This window comes from Miniopterus schreibersii (assembly GCF_964146895.1).
Source record: "Miniopterus schreibersii genome assembly, chromosome: 11".
Lineage (NCBI taxonomy): Eukaryota > Metazoa > Chordata > Mammalia > Chiroptera > Miniopteridae > Miniopterus > Miniopterus schreibersii.
In genome coordinates, this window is record NC_138111.1 from 27,083,978 (window position 1) to 27,102,180 (window position 18,203).

The window sequence follows — 18,203 nt, forward strand, 5'->3', positions numbered from 1 at the left end:
TGGGGAGAAATATTTTTAATTCATATTCTCACAAAGGACTGTACCCAGAATACATAAAGACCTCTTACAATGCAATAACAAGAAGCCAATTTTTTAAATGGACAAAACATTTAAATAGACTCAAGCAAACATGACATATTGGTGGAAATAAGCATATGAAAAGGTGTTCAATATTATTACTCACTGGGGAAATGCAAATTAAAACCACAACAAGATACCAACACACACCTACTAGGATGATTTTTGTTTTTTTTTAAACTAGTAATACCAAGTGCTGATGAGGAATCAGAGGAACAGGAACTCTCACAACACGGTGCTGGTAAAGCATAAAATTGTACAGCCACTTGGGAAAACTGCTTGGCAGGTTTTTTCCTTTTCAAGTTAAACATTCACTTACCATAAAACCTAAGATTTCACTCCTATGTATACAAACATATGTCCATAAAACAACATGTATATAAATGTTCCCAGCAGCTTCCAAAAAGTGGAAAACAACTTAAATGTCTACCAGCAGATGAATGGATAAACTAACTGTGGCATATCCAATAATGGAAAACTGCTCAGCAATAAAAAGGGATGAATTATTGATATACACAAAAACATGGATGAGTATCAAAAATATTATGCTGAATTAAAGGAACCAAACACAGAATCCATACTCTATTATTACATTTATATGAAGCTCTATAACAGGCAAAACTACTCGACAGTGATGGAAATTTGCTAAGTGAATGTCTGGGGTGGAGGAGGTGGGGGGCAGACTGATTGCAAAGGATAACGGGAATTTAGGGGATGACAGGAACAGTTTTCTATATATTGACTGGGGAAATGGTTACACAGGTACAAACATCTGCCAAAACTCACCGAATTGTACACTTAAAATAGGTGTGTTGTCTTGTATGTAAATTATATTTCAATAAAATTCAAAATTCTTTTGCAACAGTTAAGGAGTAATTTTGAAGTCTTTTTTGATATCAATAGTGGCTAGCCAATAAATCATTACAGAGGTTAATCAGCCCCTCGGTAGCACAGGATCATCCTCGAGCCAGCAACCTTCTCAAACCAACCAGAGGACTGGATTCTCTGCCCAGAGGAAATGGAGATTAGAGAATCTGTTTTCCAATTCACAGAAGTTAAGAGTGTGAGTTTGCACATCCTCTCATAATTAACCCGAGTTAATTTTTTAAAAATCAGACCTAGCCTAGCCGGGCGTGGCTCAGCGGTTAAGCATCGACCTAAGATCCAGGCGATCAGGGTTCAATTCCCGGTGAGGGCACATGCCCGGGTTGTGGGCTGCAGCCGATCAATGACTCTCTCATCATTAATGTTTCTATCTCTCTCTCTCCCTCTCCTTTCCTCTCTCTGAAGTCAATATATTTTTTTTTTAATTTTTTTAAATCAGACCTAAGCTATGATGAATTTTCTAAAAAGCTTTTTTTATCAGAAAGTTAATGCTTCAAAAGTGAAGAATTTCCATTGTGGGAAAACAGAACACCTCTAGTACATATTCTGATTGGGGCTGGACCTTCCAAAGGCAAAATATCATCTGGATGTATTCTGGCAGGTGCGCACACACACACACGACCGGCAGAAATGCTCCCTGGCCACACTCTACATGGCATAGGGGGACAGTGGCTCCACAATCAAGGAGCAGGTTTAGAATAGCCAGATGTTTTTATCAGGTTTTTATTGATGTAACTCGACTTACAAATGTTTATTACGATGACTTTTTTCTTCTTAATTCTCACCCAAGGATATGTTTTTGTTTCTCATTGATTCCAGAGAGAGAAGAAGCGGGGGGAGGGAGAGAGAGAGGGAGAGAAGCTTCGTTCCACACACGCCCCAGCTGGGGACTGAACTGCAACCTGAGTATGTGTCCTAAATGGGAATAAAACCTGAGACCCTTCAGTGCACGGGATGATGCTCCAACCACTAAGCCGCACCAGCCAGAGCTATTCCGATCACTATCAGGCACTGGCCTGGCCAGTGTGGCTCAGTTGGCTGGAGCGTGCCCAGACACCAAAAGGTGGTGGGTTTGATTCCCAGTCAGGGCACATACCCAGGATTCGGGTTCAATCCCTGGTTCCGGGCATGTGCGGGAGGCAAATGATGGATGTTTCTCTCTTACATTGATACTTCTTTCTCTCTCTCCCTTCCTTCCTCTAAGATCAATAAACAATAATATTAACCTATTTAAAAAAACTATCAGGCACTGGAAAAGCTTTCTGTGTAAGCACAGGAAGGGGAGAAAACAAAGTAAAACTTGATTAACTGCCCTCTACCTGCCTGCCCTACCTTACACCTCTCCTCACCTCCATCCCCTCAACTCTTGGCCCCCTCAACCCTCAGTAAGTGTTAAAACCACACCAGAAGGTTTGGGTTGGGCGAAAAGTAAAGGAACACCTAGGATGAAGCTATAGATAAGAAGTGGGGGCAGAGGTGATTAATTCAATGACATTTGTCTTTGTAGTCTCCAGCATCCATGTCCCCTTGCTAAGAGTACTCGGATGTCCTTTCAGGCAATTAACTCTCCCACTTGGGTACAGCCTTGTTGGGAGAGTAAAATCAAATGTTTGCCCTCCCTTGACAAAAACCAAGGAGTTTCCCTCTGGGCTCCTTCCCCCAGATGCTTTCTTCCTATATCCAGGTACAGCCATCTAAACTTGACCAATCAAATGGTCTCCTGAGACTTGTCTTCTGTAGCTGAGTGATTGGAGAAGTAAAGAAATGGTTTGCAGTGGAGCCAAGCAAGAGAGTCGAGCAGTTGCTTCTCTGTCAGCTCCAAGCCTGGTTCCATAGGTTTCCCTTCCATCCTGTGAGGCTCTCCTAAGTGGAGAAATAAATATTTTAAGTCTCCCCTTCCTCCCCATCCCCTTTCCTTTCTCAATCCACTTTATCAGGGTTAATGTCTGTTACCAATTTGGTGTGTTTTCTTCCAGACAACTTATATACATCTCATTTTTGTTTTTAAAAATGCATGGATGTGTACTACAAATAGGATTATATTAAACATATTGTTATGCAACTTTTTATGAGATTTGATTGTCTATTTATTTTGTATCTTCTCATCATTCCTGATTAAAACTATATGCAAAAATCCTGCTAAAGTTAAAGTCTAGGGGTAGGGTGGGGCTCAATCTCACTATAATATGGCCCATTAATTACCCATAACAGGATGGATTTGGGCTCAGTTCAGCTGAACAATGAAGATCCTAAAGAATGTTAACAGTGTGTCAGGCTGAAAAGTTCTTTTAGACAGTAAGAAGGCTCGTAAGCAGGGAAATCTCATGATGAAGATAACCTTTCATGAAGAATAACATGGCAACAGTGTATGTGATATAGATCAGAAGGAGGAGAGACTGGATGGCAGGGAGACTAGTTCAGTGGCTAATAGGAAGTAGTAGTGCTGAGGAAACAAAATTCTGGACTACAGCCATGGCCAGTGAAACAGAAAGAAACTTTTACTGAATTATAAGAAGGTAGACTAATACAGTGGAAAAAGCAAATGACTGGAATTAGAGGAGCTAGATTTGAATTCCAACTCTGAATTTATTAGCTCTGTGACTTTTTGGCAAGGCACTTTCCTGTTCCATATCTCAGTTTGCCTGTCAATAAAATGAAGAACTTGGAATATCAGGGCCTCTAAGATTATTTTTCAAAAGGACCCTTCTTTTTTTTTTTTTTCTAAAAAACTTTTAAAAAGCAAGATTGTTCTAGTTGAAGCATGGCTAACGGGCTCAGAGCACCAGCTATCCTTAATTTCACCTCTCAGCCACCTCAGAGGCATTCTTGAAGAATCTCCAGAGGACTAGGGAACAACATTTGAGAAATCTCTAAAGACTTTACTACCAACTCTAATATTTAATGACTCAAGGGGGTAAAACTGGCAGAGACAGGTGCCTAGGAAAATAGCAATGACTTTAATAGCTGCCACAAAATCATATAATAGAAAGGGTGAACTGACTTCCAATAAATTTGCCTGCTTCTGCTTATAGGCCAAACCCAAGTTAATATCCAAAATCTCATCCAAATCTTGTGCAAATGGTAATCTAACCTCTTTATAAACAATTTAGTCACAAATAATTCATGCCTAATTCAGCTCATTCCAATTTGAGGTCCTCTGACTATTCAAATGTTCTTCCTTAGTAAGCCAAATTCTGTCTCCCATCACTGTCATCTGAAATAAAGGTCTGTGTTCCACCTCTGAAACTAAACCAAATAAATCTAACCCCTCTTCCACAGGACAGTCTCAACTGTTTGAAAAGAGCTATTAAGTCTGCCTTATTACCCTTGATTCTCTCTTGCTCTGACCTGCCATGAATGTTCCACAGAGGTGGTCCACTCCAGTCTGGGTCAATTCAACATTTTCTAAGCATCTAAATGCAAGCAGATTTTCATTTATTCGTGGGTTTAAAGACTTAATCAAACCAGATGATATTCCTTACAATAAATGCCTAGCTTCATAACGAAATGTAAATAGAACCCAAATTCATTATATGTTAACTATTCTTTTCTTGCTAAACATGAGCTGCTCCCAGTGTATCAGAAGTAGGTTGCTAAATCTTTGACCCAAAGCAAATTGTGAAAACATCTAGCCCGGAATCCAAAGAAATCCAAGACTCAAGGTCCAACGAAGCAAGTATAAATGACTCTACAGCTCATAATCTTACCAACTCCTAGGGGAATATAATTCTTACCAGTACAAAATTCAATGATCACCAACATAACATGGAATATCAATGTGAAAAAGCTTCATTCCCCATTCTTCATCCCACCCATTCCTTATTCCACTACCAGGTCTGCAAAATCAGGGTCTGGGGCTTGGGCCTAGGTATCTGCCATTTTGGGTAGTTCGAGAATGGGGAGTAGAAAGTACGACTGAGTCCCAAAGGAGAAAGCAAGCGGGCATAGCCACAGTCTGTGATTCCTTGTGGGAGCGCTCAGCCTTTACGGTTTCCTGTGCTCCAGTTGTCCTGGTAACCTGAGGCCTCCCTATTTGTGTTGGCATCATGAGGCCAAGAGCGGAAGCAAAGCTGGAACACCAGGAAGACTTGCAGGGAAAAAATGTGGGTAATGCAGCAGTTATGCCACAGGAGGGTCAAGCCTAGGGCATAAAAATTACCTGTTTGGGTAGGGGCTGGGGGTACTGTCATGTAAAAACTTGATTTCCAGATTCCACTTCCAGCATTTCTAATTCAGTTGGCCTAGGATGAGATCAGGAACCTGCAATTTTAAGAGGCTACCTCCTACCAAGTAAGACAAAGACCACACTTTTGAAAATCTAGGCTAAGCAAACAAATCAACAATTGGGGCCCTAGCTGGTTTGACTGAGTGGTTAGAACGTCGGCCCACAGACTGAAGGGTCCTGGGTTCAATTCCAGCCAAGGGCACGTACCTCGGTTACAAGCTCCATCCCTGCCACCACTCCAGCTGCGCGCAGGAGGCAACCAATGTGTCTCTTTCACATGTTTCTCTCTCTCCCTTCCACTCTCTCTGAAAAGCAATGGAAAAAAATATCCTCAGGTGAGGATTAGAAAACAACCACACACAATTGGGGAGAAAAAGTATAACCATCTGTCAACTTCAGAGAGGTGATATTCTAGAACAGTAGTTCCCAACAAGGGATGAGGGTGGGGAAATTTTGCCCTCCAGGGCACATCTGGCAATGCCTGGAGCTATTTTGGGTTGTCACAACTGAGAGGGTATCTCTGCTGTCTAGTTGGTAGAGGTTGGGGATGCTGCTAAACATTGCACAGGACAGCCCCACACCCCGACAAGAGATTACCCAGCCCACAACAGTGGTGCCATGACTGAGAGGATATTCTGCCCCTCAACCCCATCACCCCCAATCCACAGAAATCAATGCTCTGTACACAGTTTTATGTCACAGTACAGAGACTTATGAGAGATCCCCTGTAAAAATTGATACCCCAAAAATAATTTTTTTTAAAAATAGTGAATGTTATTAAAAATCTGGATAAGGAGGAGATGAGATAAATAGACAATAAAGGGAGGGAGGTATGGACAACAATGGTGAGGGAATCAAGGGAGGAAGAGGCACTGGGTGACAGCAGTGGGAAATGAATGCTGCTCCCTCCTCGGGTACAGCCTACTCACATGCAGAAGACTGGTAAAGAGGCGATAAACTTATTAAAATTAACATTGAAGCAAAACCAAAAAAAATGAAAGACAAATGGATAAAGGAACTGTGAAGAATTAGCTTTAGGATTTGTCAAGCATAGATCTGGAATGAAAAGATGTTAGAGAAACTCCTGGAAAGAATGCTAAGAAAAGAATATGAGAGGACTCCTAGGAGGTCAAGAATTATGTGAGAAAGGAAAAAGCTGTTATTTGTGATCTTCTAGCCCCAATCACACCCAAGAAAGATGGGTCCAGAAGAAGTTCCTTGGTTTTCCTGAGCAGAGCTAATGAAGGGGAGAGGAGCTGGAGAAACATGAGCACACCGAAGAACTCTCCTCAGAGGGGAAGAGGGCGGGAGTGGTGCTGAGACAATGGACTGGGGCGCAAAGAGGAGGAGGAAAGCGGTTTGTGAGAAAGAAAAGAGAAGGGAGAGATTTAGCAGCCACTGTCAGGAAAGGGACTTTCGGGACCCTTTCTCTTAGGGAAAGAGAGAGATTAAATGAGAAAGTTTTTGAACTTTTGCTTTGAGTTATGGATGAGATAAAACCTTCATCTTCTCCCCTTTCTAAGAAATCTTCCATAAAAACTGACATTACTATCAGGACTCTTTGGAGTTGAGTTTGGGTTTTTTCTCAGTTGTGACAACATGTAAAACTGGCTTCCAAACAGATCAAGAGCCCAGTTACACATGTTTTCCGTGTCTGAGGTGACCATAAGACGTTTTAGAACAGCCAAAAGACAGCCATGTGACAAGGTACTAAGTCACAGAGTTTTTAGAGCTAACACAAGAGTTACTCGCCTCATCAGGCTATTTAAATTTAAATTAACTAAAATTAAGTAGAATTAGAATCCTGTTTCTTAGTCACGCTTAGAAACGTACAGTGTTCAATAGCCCCAAGTGGCTGGTGGCTAATGATGAGACAGGACAGGTAAAGAACATTTCCACCATTGCAGAAAGTTCTACTCAACAGTGCTGGAGTAAAAAGAAAAAAAAAAAATTTCTTTTAAAAAGAACTTAGACAAATAAGCTAACAAAACCAAACCCTTTTCAAATCTTTAAAGAGCTGCCACACTGAAAAAGAAGTAGATTTCTTCCATATTGTTTCAAAGGGCAAAACTAAGGGGAAATATGAGATGTTATAGCAAGACAGATTTCAGCTTAATAACTATCTAAGAACTAAAGCCAGACAACAGGGGAACTGGCAGCCTCCCCTGCAGGAGGAGGTAATCCATCCCCTTCAGTAGAGACAGTCAAGCAAAGCCTATCGATCATCTTTCAGGAACAAGAACTACATGCCTTCTGCCTATCTAGTTCTGAGTCTATAATTTTAAAAAAAGCAATTTACAAATGAGATAAAAGTGTCTCATAAATGGAATTTTAAAAGTTACTACTGCATTAAGCAGATTGTGGAGCAGGCAGGAAAAATAAAAGCAAATAGACAGGGAATTTAGTCAAAACTGGGTGGGGGGAGGTATTTATTGGTGGTAAGGGCCCTCATGAATGCAAGGGAAAAAAACAAAAAACCAGAAAAATCTGGTGAGAATGGTTCCAGTGGGAAGAGATGAGGTAGGAAAACTTCAATGTGGATTATTAATGAAAACTTAACTATAACTGAAATCAAAACTACAACCATAAAATCTTTTCTATTCTCTGCCAGAGAGACTATTGGGCTGTTCGGGTATAGCAATTGTATGTTATTGAAACTCTGGCCCCTCCATCCCATCCACCTGCCATTCACCACAGCCTTACAAGTCTCTCTCAGCTCCTGAAACAGCCTCTTTCACGAGGTCTCTTCATCCTCACAGCAATGGCTCTCCTCTCAGCCCTACCCAGTCTATACAGAATGCCAAACGATGCTCTCTTAAACTTCTATCCCACCTATAAACTGATCCATCCTCATCTTCCACCCCAAAATACATTTGGCCTGATTATAATATAATGTAATATACTAAATACATATTCATGTTCTTTTTTTTGTTGCTGCTAAATCTTCACCTGAGGATATTTTTTCCACTGATTTTTAGAGTGAGTGAAAGGGAGGGAGAGGAGAGAGACACACATTGACTGGTTGCCTCCCACAGGCACCCTGAACCTGCAACCCAGACACGTGCCCTTGACCGGCAATCGAAGCCACAACCCTTCGGTGCTCAGGCTGACACTAACCACTGAACCATGCCAGTAAGGGCCATATTCATACTCCTATATTGACTTATGGTTCTATAATCTGTGCATTTTAGTCTGTGTGTGTGTGTATGAACATGAGAACATTTATGCACACACGTGATAATATCTACTTTTGATAAGCATTTAGGAATCTGACACTAAGATTATGAAGTCCACTACACAGTGCCTAGTCCTACACCAGGCTTAAGTGGACTTTACAATAATGGCATGTCATGCTTCTGGATGCAGAATGTGGGAAGAAGAGACTGAAGTACATGTGAATTTGAAAACTTTTTTTTCTTGTAGGAAAAATAATGGAAACATAAGTATCTTTTCTATATCTAGAAGAATGTTTAATCACAAAAAGAAGGCTGAAGCCTTGCAAGTATAATAGAGTTTACAAACAGTCCAGAATGGGAAAAAGGGGATAGAAGACAGAAGTGGATCAAGCAGAATTAAGAAAGTACAACCTTTTAAAAATCTGAGGTCTTCCCAAGGGAAAGAAGAAAAAAGAGAAGATTTCAACAAGAGAGTGTTAAAGATGGAGAAGAGCCAGAAAGGGCTGTGAGCTTAAAAAAATAATAAAATTCAATGAAGAAGCAGTGGTGTATGTTGGCAAAGAGAAGTGTTGAGTTGAGGGGAGGGAGAATTTATAGTAGAGGAAGTTGGTGTGAAGTTTTCCTCTAAAGATGCCCAGCAGAGCAAAGAAGGAATGAAGGCAAAGGCCACTGGGAATAAGGTAGGGCTGGAGCTGAAACAGCACAGGAGAAAGCAACTGGGCCCAAAGTAGGAATTTTTTTTTTAATTAACTGACCCAGATTTTCTTGTTTGGGGCCAAAGGCAACTGCAGGGTTTAAGGATCTTTAAAATAAATTATAAAGATCCTAACCCTTATAATTGCCATTGGCCCAAGACAACATAAATTATAAAGATAATAATAGAATTAGAGTGAGTTTCTGAGACAAGTACCAAATACCATTTTAGAGCTGGTTTTAGAAGAGAAATTGGACTTACAAATTGCTATGCTATAGAAATACCGTTGTGAATAAAACAGCTTTAGCTTTCTCTCTTTATCAGCCACAGGGTAAATATATAAACTTTGCAGCTACATACAAATCCACAGAAGATAGTATGTAACCTAACATATATGGTAAAACTTAGTTGCTTGTCTTTGTATACTGTAGCCCAATGCCTCCATTCCAAGAAATATTTTACCTAGATCAAGAATACATAGGGCAGGTTAAAGAGCAGAACAGAAAAAAATTAAGGTTAAAAATAAAGACCATAATATGAAGGAGAGGAAAACTAGATGTACGATGCTACTAATACAGAAAACAGGGACATTAACAACACAGAGTTCAGTCAAATCAATAAGGGAAAAACGGAGGCAAGACAAAGGAAAAGAATCAACGCTATGTAACTAATCTTGATAGCCTCACTTTGGATTTTAAGTCAAATACTGAATCAAATTTTTCAATTAAAAAAATTCAACGGAATTAAATTGATAAAGTGTAGTCATGCAACTTTATATGACTACAAAAAGTAGCAAGTGACTCTTTTTTTCCTTACAGAGACTGAATGGCAGGCAGCAGTGCAAGACACAGATAATCTTGCCTACTCACTCACTACTCTTCCTGCTCAGAGACCAAATCCAAATTCCTTACACCTGGCATTCAAAGCCTTTAATGACCTAGCCACAACTGTACCCGAATAACCCTAACTCCCCCTACTCCTTACGCCTACTCTTCACGGTCCCAGTGCACAGGCCTCTGGACCGATCTTATCTCTAGGGGTTGGCCATCTCCACCTTCCTACCGGACAGGAGTCTCCTGCCTGCAGGCTCTGGTTGGCCAAGGCCTACACTGGCGAGGTACGGTCCTGCAGCCCGCCCCCCAGTCCTCATTGTGGTCTCCGCAGCCCTGCGACCCCCTCCCCTTTCTGAGCCTCCCAAACTCGGACTCTCCGTTTTGCCCGGGCCCCTTTCCCTCCCCACGCGAGGGCCTTCTCCCTGTTCCACGACGTCCTCCCGGCGGCTCGCTCCTGCCTGCCTCCTTTCAGGAACAAGCTCTGCCTTCTGCCTCTATGAGGTCTTTCTCACCTGGGGCAAAACCAGGACCTGGACCACTCAGCACACCCCTCCCCCATCCCCAACTCTCCCAGGTGCTCCCACCACCCTCCCGGTGCTTCCCCGAGCCTGCCCGGCGCCCCTCTGGAGCTCCTGTTCCCCAAATCTCCCCGCCGCCGCAGCCAATCCCTCCTATCCGGCCAAGGCGGTGGGGGTCAGCGGTGACTCACCCGAGGGCTGGCCGGCGGCTGGGGGACCGGAATGCGCTCACTTCCTTAGCAGCACGCACCTGCCCGGCACCGCTGGAGCGCTGCCCAGCCGGGCCTCCGGCGGATGTTTTCTGTCCCCGCGCTGGCGGCGCCCGCCAAACGCCCCCGCGCCAACCGAGACGGCCCCCGCAACTGGCATCTCCAAGGCCGCAGGAATCACGGGGTTGAGCCCTAACCACTGACACCCCTACACACACACTTGCTCATTCAGAAGCTGGGCCCTCACCCCGAGAAGCTACAGACGCGCGCGCACGCAAACCCCCCACTCCCCCAGGCATTCAAGTGGGTTCGACCAACACCTCCCCGCCGCTCCCCAATTTCTGGAAAAGGGATCTTGGCTCAGCCGCAACCTTTCTTCCCAGAAGCCCCCTACTCCTACCTCGTCTTCATTACAGACAGTTCTCACTTCTGTCCCCATTGCCTCACATCAGTCCCAATCCCCACTAGGCCCCCTTTGCCTTCTAGCACCACCACCACCTTCAGGCTTTCTAGCTCCCCCTCTAGTGTCCACCCCCTATTGGGTTGGCTCCAGGATGCAGGAACACGAGGTAGTCTATGGTCCAGACTTCAGGTGTCAGCTAGTGTACTTCCCACAGAAAGGCTGCGGCACAGCTACTGACCACTAACAGGGCTTTCGGGGCCCATGTGGCAGGGCTTCTGACCCACCTGCTCCAGCCCAGAGAGCAGTTCAGGGCCATGCCTCCCCACGTCAGCCTTCATCAGGGCACCCTGCTTCAACCCTGAGTTCTCTTCTGCCTCTTGGCACTCCTCTAAAGGGAAAGGGTATCAGACCTGACTAGGCTGAATGTGCGGTAGTCTGCATCTCCCTCCACTTATGCTGTCTCCTTGGAAGAGAACAGACGAAGTTTGAGGTGGGCTGAGGAATTGTTTCTGAAGGTGAAAGGGTGAGAGGCAGGGTAGCCCTCTACAAAAGTCAGCCAGAGGGGTTGTATCGGATCCACTGGATGACAGGGAGTGGGAGTCTTGGGAGTAAATGGAACTGGAGACTTAGAAGGAAAAATAAAATACATGCCAAAGTGATTGGCCCTGTAGGTAGGAGGAGAATACCTGGAACAGAGGTCTCTGGAGTGCAGAAAAATGAAAGAAATCTAGGTTAGCCAGGGGCCATTAGTATTGAAGAGACAGCCAGCATTCGACTGATCAGAAAGGAGAACTTGAGAGTTTGCATGAGTGAGAAAGGGAAGAAATGGGTAAAAATCCATGAGAAAAAGCAGGGGTCCTAAGTAAGCTGGGAGGGTAAGAAAATGCTCTCTCTTCCCAGGGTGGAAGAGAGGTACTGGCCTAGGAAAAAGTCTTATCAGCAACACTGTTTCTCAGACCAAACACTTAGGATTTCTAGACTACAAGGACCAAAATCAAAATACTCTGGAGCTAGTTTTTGAAGGAGGCGGTGGGATGATGTGGAGCATGTGTGAAAGGGACAGAGGTCTATGCCAGGAGATAGCTGGAGCTCAATGTCGTTAAAAGGAGTATGGACCCATTTTGTCTCCGAGCTCTAGCACCAACCTCAGTAGCTAATCTTTTCTGAGGGCTATGTGCTAGGGACAGACAACATGCGCTACTAGCTTAATCCTCTTAACAACCCTATGAGTGTTGCTATCCCAACTTATAGATAAGGAAACCAGTTTAGAGAGGTGAAGTAACTTGCCCAAAGTCACATAGCTCTTAAGTGGAGTCAGGATGTGAATCCAAGTAGTCTGACTCTGCAACCTCTGCTCTTAGTCACCCATCTTGGGGCTCTCCACAACCTGCAGGAAACCCAAAAGAGGACGTCAAAGGATAAATTCCTAAATCCTCATTCCACAGTGTACAAGAAAGAGGAGTACCTCTGGGAAACTGGAATGATTCATAACATTAGAGCATTTAAGAGATGTTCCTCTTTGAAAGAACCATCCCCATAGGGAGAGATCGTGTATCTGCTGTATGTTTGGGTGATGAACGATGGATAAGCCATCTCTGGATGCCTGTGGAAAAGAGACACCCCACCCCGTCACCCCCATCTCTGAGGGGCAGCCATGTCTCTAGGATACTTCAGGGAGACCCTGTCCTAGGGTCTGAGAGAAACATTCTCCACTCCAGGTGCCTGTTTGCTCTCCTGGAGCCTCTGGCCGTCGCACCCTACAGCAGCTCCTCGGTTTGGCTGGGGCACAGGATTAGCCATCCCCAGGAAATGCCTCCCTCCGGTCCAGGCAGGGATCCCAGCATATCCACCCCTGGAGAGAGTGTGTGTGGTATTGTGGGGTGGGGTGGGGTGGGAGATGGTGGAATGCTTCCTTCTCTCCAGGTCAGAGAAGAGATCTGGGGACCACTTGGGGGCCCTCACCCCTCCCACCTCCTTGCTGGGGGAGTGCCCAGTCCAGTGCCCCTTCCATGGCCACCTCCCTCCCCCTAGCTGTGCAGGGGCATGAATCAGCTCTCACAGCTTGTTAAAGCTGGACCTCTTGTTTTCATGCCCTCACCCCAGGAAACAGAGTTACAGCTTTTCCAGCTCTACTCAGCAGGGGGCCAGGGTCCTCACTTTATAAACATCTCCAAGCCTGTGAGAGCAGAGGGCACGGAGATGGTGTGAGACAGGAGCCCAAGGGAAAAGACAGAAACTAAGACTCAAGGAGAGAAACAAAGAAAAGCCAAGGAGACAAGACCTGAGTAGCCTGAACAGAAGACGAGAAGGGTCCAAAAGGGCTGTGCTACCGAAATGGCCCTAAGGATGCTCTGGGCTGGACAGGCTAAGGGGATCTTGGGAGGCTGGGGGATCATCTGCTTGGTGATATCTCTGCTCCTTCAGCACCCAGGAGTCCACAGCAAATGCTACTTTCAAGCTCAAGGTAAAGCTGGGTGAGGCATTAGGAAAGGGCGAGAAGCAGAGGGCATTCACTGGGAGGAGCAGGGCTTAGAGATGACCCTGTATCAGAATACCAGGACTCCCTCCAGCTCGGAAACAGGAGAGATTAAATATGGGCACAGTGTGCACTTAACTCTCTCCTACTCCAGGGTGATTCCATCTGCCGCCACGGCTCCCCTACACACTAACATTTCCTGTTCTTCCCTAGCCCCCTGCCACTATGAAGGGAAATATTTTACCCTGGGTGAGTCTTGGCTCCGCAAGGATTGTTTCCACTGCACCTGTCTGCATCCTGTCGGTGTGGGCTGCTGTGACACGTGAGTGACCAAAAATGGCCAGAGAGAATGGCTCTGATGTGAGTGACTGAGAGGTGGCCAGGGCATGACTAGATTCTGTCCTGTTAGAATGAATAGAATAGCAGTATGAGGCTGGCCGAACTTCAAGGTACCAACAAGAGTGTGAGAGAGAAGGCTTTAGGCTACAAAGTGAGGGAGGGAGGGGTGGATCTAGGGGGAAATATTCCTGCTATGAAATGAAAAACTCCATCTATGGTAGGTGAGAATTTAGTTAGGGGGACCAAAGGGGCACTAAGGGAAGATATGGGAGGAATGCTGGAAGAGAGGGAATATGGGGAGGGAATAATGGTGGCCCTCACTGTGCTAACTCCTTCCCCATCCTTTGGGTCCCCAGGTCCCAGCATCCCATCGACTTCCCTGCTGAGTGTGAGGTACGACAAGAGGCAGGAACCTGCCAATTTTCCCTGGTACAAAAATCTGACCCTCGGCTGCCCTGCAAAGGAGGAGGGCCTGACCCAGAGTGGGGCTCAGCTAACACCCCTGTTCCTGGGGCTCCTGCTCCCCACTCCAGCTAAACTCAATTGATCACCCTTCTGCTGACTGCCCACTGCTGCTGCCACTTCCAGGGAAACCACTAGCAGCTGCCAATTTATTCTGAATAAATAAATTAATGCTACAGCTGAAAGCCTGCTTCTTATTGTCCGTGCCATTGGGCCCCAGGTGGAAAAAATGGGCCCTACTAGAGTCCAGGTGCTGAGCTCTCAGTATCCTGAAGAAAGTAGTGCTGTGGTGGGCCAGTTTCAGATGGTTATGGTGCTGGTGCTGGGGCCTGGGGCTGCATATGAGGCCAGGGTCGGGCTTGTAGGCAGCACCTTGATGGGGAGGTCCCAGCTGAAGGTGTCTACAGGCACTTGCTCAGGCCCTGTCCAGGTGACAGGCTCTGGCTGCTCCACAGGAGGTAGGAGCACCAAACCTGGTTCTCGGGATGTTACAAATTCAAAATGCAATCGCCACTTCAGGGACACTGTGGAAAAAAGACATAGGCAGAGGCGTTAGAAGCCAGAAGTAAAAGCCAATGACGGGGTGAAGTTAGCAAATGAACAAAAACCTATATTCGGGAAGAGAGGGAGAAGTCTCGGGACAGGGAGCTAGGATCAAGGGTTTCTCCGAAGAAACCTAGTGTGTTAACCATCAACATGACAATAAGAATAGCAGTGTCAAGAACCTAATAACCCAAGTGTGAGGCAGTCAAGACTTGGGAGCCTGAAGTACAGGTGCTGGGGAATCTGAGATCAGTGAATCACAGGGTCCCAGTAAAAATGGGTAAAGAAGATCTGCAAAGCTGTTAAGAGTTTAGGGGTCAGTGCATCTAGGAAACAGGTTGAGGAGTTAATAAAGTATTAAGGATCAGAAGCTGGATGTGGGTATGTCTGTGAGTCTGTTAGGAATCAGGATCCATTACACTGTACCCAAGCACAATATTTTACTCTCTCTCCCCACCTCCGATAATGGTCAGGGTCTCACCAATGGCTGTGCAGAAGCCTGGGGTGGAGCTGAGAGGGATGGGGAGAGAGAAGCTGGTTCTGGTTGTATGTAGGCAGGACTCCTGGTGTCGGGCATGAGTCACATGGGACACAGAGGGCGTACCCCCTGCCCCACGGCGCCGCTGGTACTCAGGCTGTACACGCTCCTCGGTCTGCAAGCTTACTGAAAACTGGGAGCAAGAAAAATGTGTGCTAGCAGGCATTGGGAACTGCTGACTCTAGGTGACAGGGCAGCCCAACCTCAATCTGCTTTACCAAGACCCTGAGTGACCCCACCATCCACTTCTACATACTACCCCTCTTTATGCAGGCCCTTCTCCTACCCTAGCCCTTCAGGCCCAGCACCCCAAAAGCCCCTCTCCCTTCTCACCTGCAAACAAGCTACAGTTCCTTCCCCTAGGTTTAAGGTCCCCACCACATCCTCGCCAAGTCTGTATACAGATTTGAAGATGCCAAATGTCCCAACTTTTCCTCGGCCATCACTGATATTGTATAGATCTGGGGAAAACGGGACAGTGTAAGCCTGGAGTCCACACTGGAGAATGTCTAGGGCTGGGAGCCAGAGGCCAAAAGGTAGGGCTTTTCTTTAGAATCTGGGGTGAGATGTCGGTGGACCCTCAGAAGCATATGGCAGTTAGGAGAACCTGCTCTGAGATGGGAACACCGAGAGGGGAGGATGGGACAGGGCAGTTTCAAAGGGCTCTCACGGAGGCTGCGGCAGGACGTGGCAGCCATGAGGCGCTCCCCAGCCAGCTCCGCCGGCCGTGAATCCTTCCTCCCACCTTCATCCTCCTCCAAGAACGGACTGGAGGGGGCCACAGCCTCATCCTGGGGGAACCGGACATCTTGAAGGCCTAGAGAGAGAACGAGCAGAGGAGCGCTGGGAGGGAACAGACGTAAGAGGAGAGGTTAGGCTCCTCAAACCTGAGGGGGCTGGAGGTAGGGGAGCCGTGGCTGAGGTGCACACTAAATCCCTTCTCCAGAACCCCCCTTCCACAACCCACACACGCCTTCACTAAGACCAGGAAGCTTCCCTCCCGCTCACAAGCTCTCTCAATATTATTTCTGCTTTGGTGAGGGTCTTCCCTAGCCCTTCCCTCCAGGAACCCTTACTTACCAGTTAGCACAAGAACCCTCAGAGGGACCCTGAGTAAAGTGATGGGTGAGTTGACACGCTGGCAGCCAATGGTCAGTTTGTAGACATACTTAACTGACTGACCTCGAAAGGAGGGTGGTCCCTCTACGGGCAGCACTTCACTGTAGGAGTCTGGTTGGGAAGTAGTAGTCAGGGCAGCCAGAGGCAGCCAGCCAGAAGTCCTCCCTCCAGGAATCTTGGGAGGAGTGGGAGACAGTCACTTACATGATTTGGACTCTCCAGGGTCTAGCCTCAGGTCACAGAATAGGATTTTTGGTGGAGTGGAAAGGATACACTGACCCCTCTCACCTAAAAGAGATAAAGACTACAGTTTAATTACTCTAGTGTCCAGTACTGGACGAGGCTAGCACAGCAAGTGTGGGTAGTAAGTACTGCTAACAAATGGCAGCCTACAGTAAGCTACCCCTCTTTTCTTGCTGTGAGATAGCAACAATCTTACACCCCCAAGTAACAATTACAATCCCCCCATATCCCCAAGTCACTGAGACTATAATGACCCACTGGACAACTTAAAAATTTCACCCTCTGGTGAAAATTACTCCATTCCCACCAAAGGCAAATGTCCCGTCTCTAACCTCGGTGTGGCAGAAAGACAGTCTGGCTCTCAGGCTGAACATCTGGCTGATTGGAGTCTGGGGGAGGCAGTGCTACTCGACTCTCACTGGCATGGAACTGACAGTGGATCTGGGCACTGGCCCAGGCCAGAGCCTCACTATGGGAGGAAGTAAAGGAGGCATCAGAGAGGGAGTTCCTGACCTCACCAATGCTCTCCCAAACTCCCTACCACACTGTCTAGAGACCAACATGGTTAGGTGGCTGTCTTAGGGATCAGGAAATCCAGAACCGCAAAAAGAAACCATTATTACCAGAGTGAAAGGGGGGTCAGGGGAAGGCAGAAGAGGGTAAAGAGGGGATAAATGGTGACGGAAGACTGTGGGTAGTGAACACACTACACAATATACAGATGATGTATTACAAAATTGTATACTTGAAACCTATATAATTTTATCAGCCAATGTCACCCCAATAAATTCAATGAAAAGAAAAAGAAAAAGAGACTGCTAAACAAAGAGAAGTATACTGTGGCTAAAAGAGAATGGGGGGGAAGGGAGAAAAGGGGAGTGGAGGGTTATGTCTACCACATCTGTTCACCAGCCCTTTCCTGCAATGACAGCACAATGCGCAGGAAGGTGGTGGTGTAGCTACAGGACGACCTGAGATCTGGCTTAGCGCTATGGATACCAGGCCTCCTCCCACAAAGACCACCGTCCTCCGAACCAGCATTCCCACCTGGATGCAGAAGTGGCCGTGGGGGGCAGGGGGTTGGTGACAGTCACCACACACTCCAGCGCCTCCCCCGCCAGAAACACAGGACCTCGGCTCAGCTCTGCTACCACTTCAATCATGGCAGCTCCGGAATGGGACCTAGAAGGAAACAAAGGGGGCCAGAAGTCAGTGCCAGGGCAGGGAGGGGTGTCCGAGTGGAGCCTGGGGGTAGGGACCAGAGTGTCAGAGGGAAACGCCTGCACTGGGGGGCGGGGAGGTGGGGGGGGGGGTACGGGGGGGCAGCTGCATAGGGGGAGGGCGTCACCGCGGGTCCCAGACGCCCGCCCCTCTCTGAGTGCCGGGTTAGTCCCCTACCCCCCTGAACCCCCAGCACGGCCTCTGCCCCCCTCCCTCAAGGTTCCACTTTCCAGGCCCAGAC

General features: G+C 46.5%; 2 protein-coding genes across 7 annotated transcripts in view; one reads left to right on the plus strand and one right to left on the minus strand.

The window, feature by feature from the left end:
- The window catches only part of RGP1 (RGP1 homolog, RAB6A GEF complex partner 1), an 18,569-nt gene continuing 366 nt past the window's right edge, over nt 1-18,203 (minus strand). Inside the window, exons 2-10 of one of the 6 annotated variants that reach the window (XR_013999930.1) lie at nt 17,789-17,923; nt 17,074-17,210; nt 16,703-16,786; nt 16,460-16,609; nt 16,050-16,196; nt 15,713-15,840; nt 15,323-15,512; nt 14,539-14,822; nt 1-2,826 (exon numbers count right to left, since the gene is read on the minus strand). Coding sequence is in view for 3 of the 6 variants with exons in the window: in XM_081152424.1 (XP_081008550.1) it covers nt 14,599-14,822; nt 15,323-15,512; nt 15,713-15,840; nt 16,050-16,196; nt 16,460-16,609; nt 16,703-16,786; nt 17,074-17,210; nt 17,789-17,904 (1,176 nt within the window). In the remaining 3 variants the exon portion in view is untranslated. Of the gene's footprint in view, nt 2,827-12,323; nt 12,409-13,833; nt 13,900-14,428; nt 14,823-15,322; nt 15,513-15,712; nt 15,841-16,049; nt 16,197-16,459; nt 16,674-16,702; nt 16,787-17,073; nt 17,211-17,788; nt 17,924-18,203 lie in introns of those variants that run through there. The other 5 variants (XR_013999931.1, XR_013999932.1, XM_081152424.1 and 2 more) reach the window with 5 other exon arrangements.
- MSMP (microseminoprotein, prostate associated) lies at nt 13,264-14,373 on the plus strand (the record flags this gene model as incomplete). The annotated part of the gene is made up of 3 exons (XM_081152437.1): nt 13,264-13,485; nt 13,711-13,819; nt 14,193-14,373. The coding sequence occupies exons 1-3, from the start codon at nt 13,356-13,358 to the stop codon at nt 14,371-14,373; spliced, it is 420 nt and encodes a 139-aa protein (XP_081008563.1). The 5' UTR covers nt 13,264-13,355.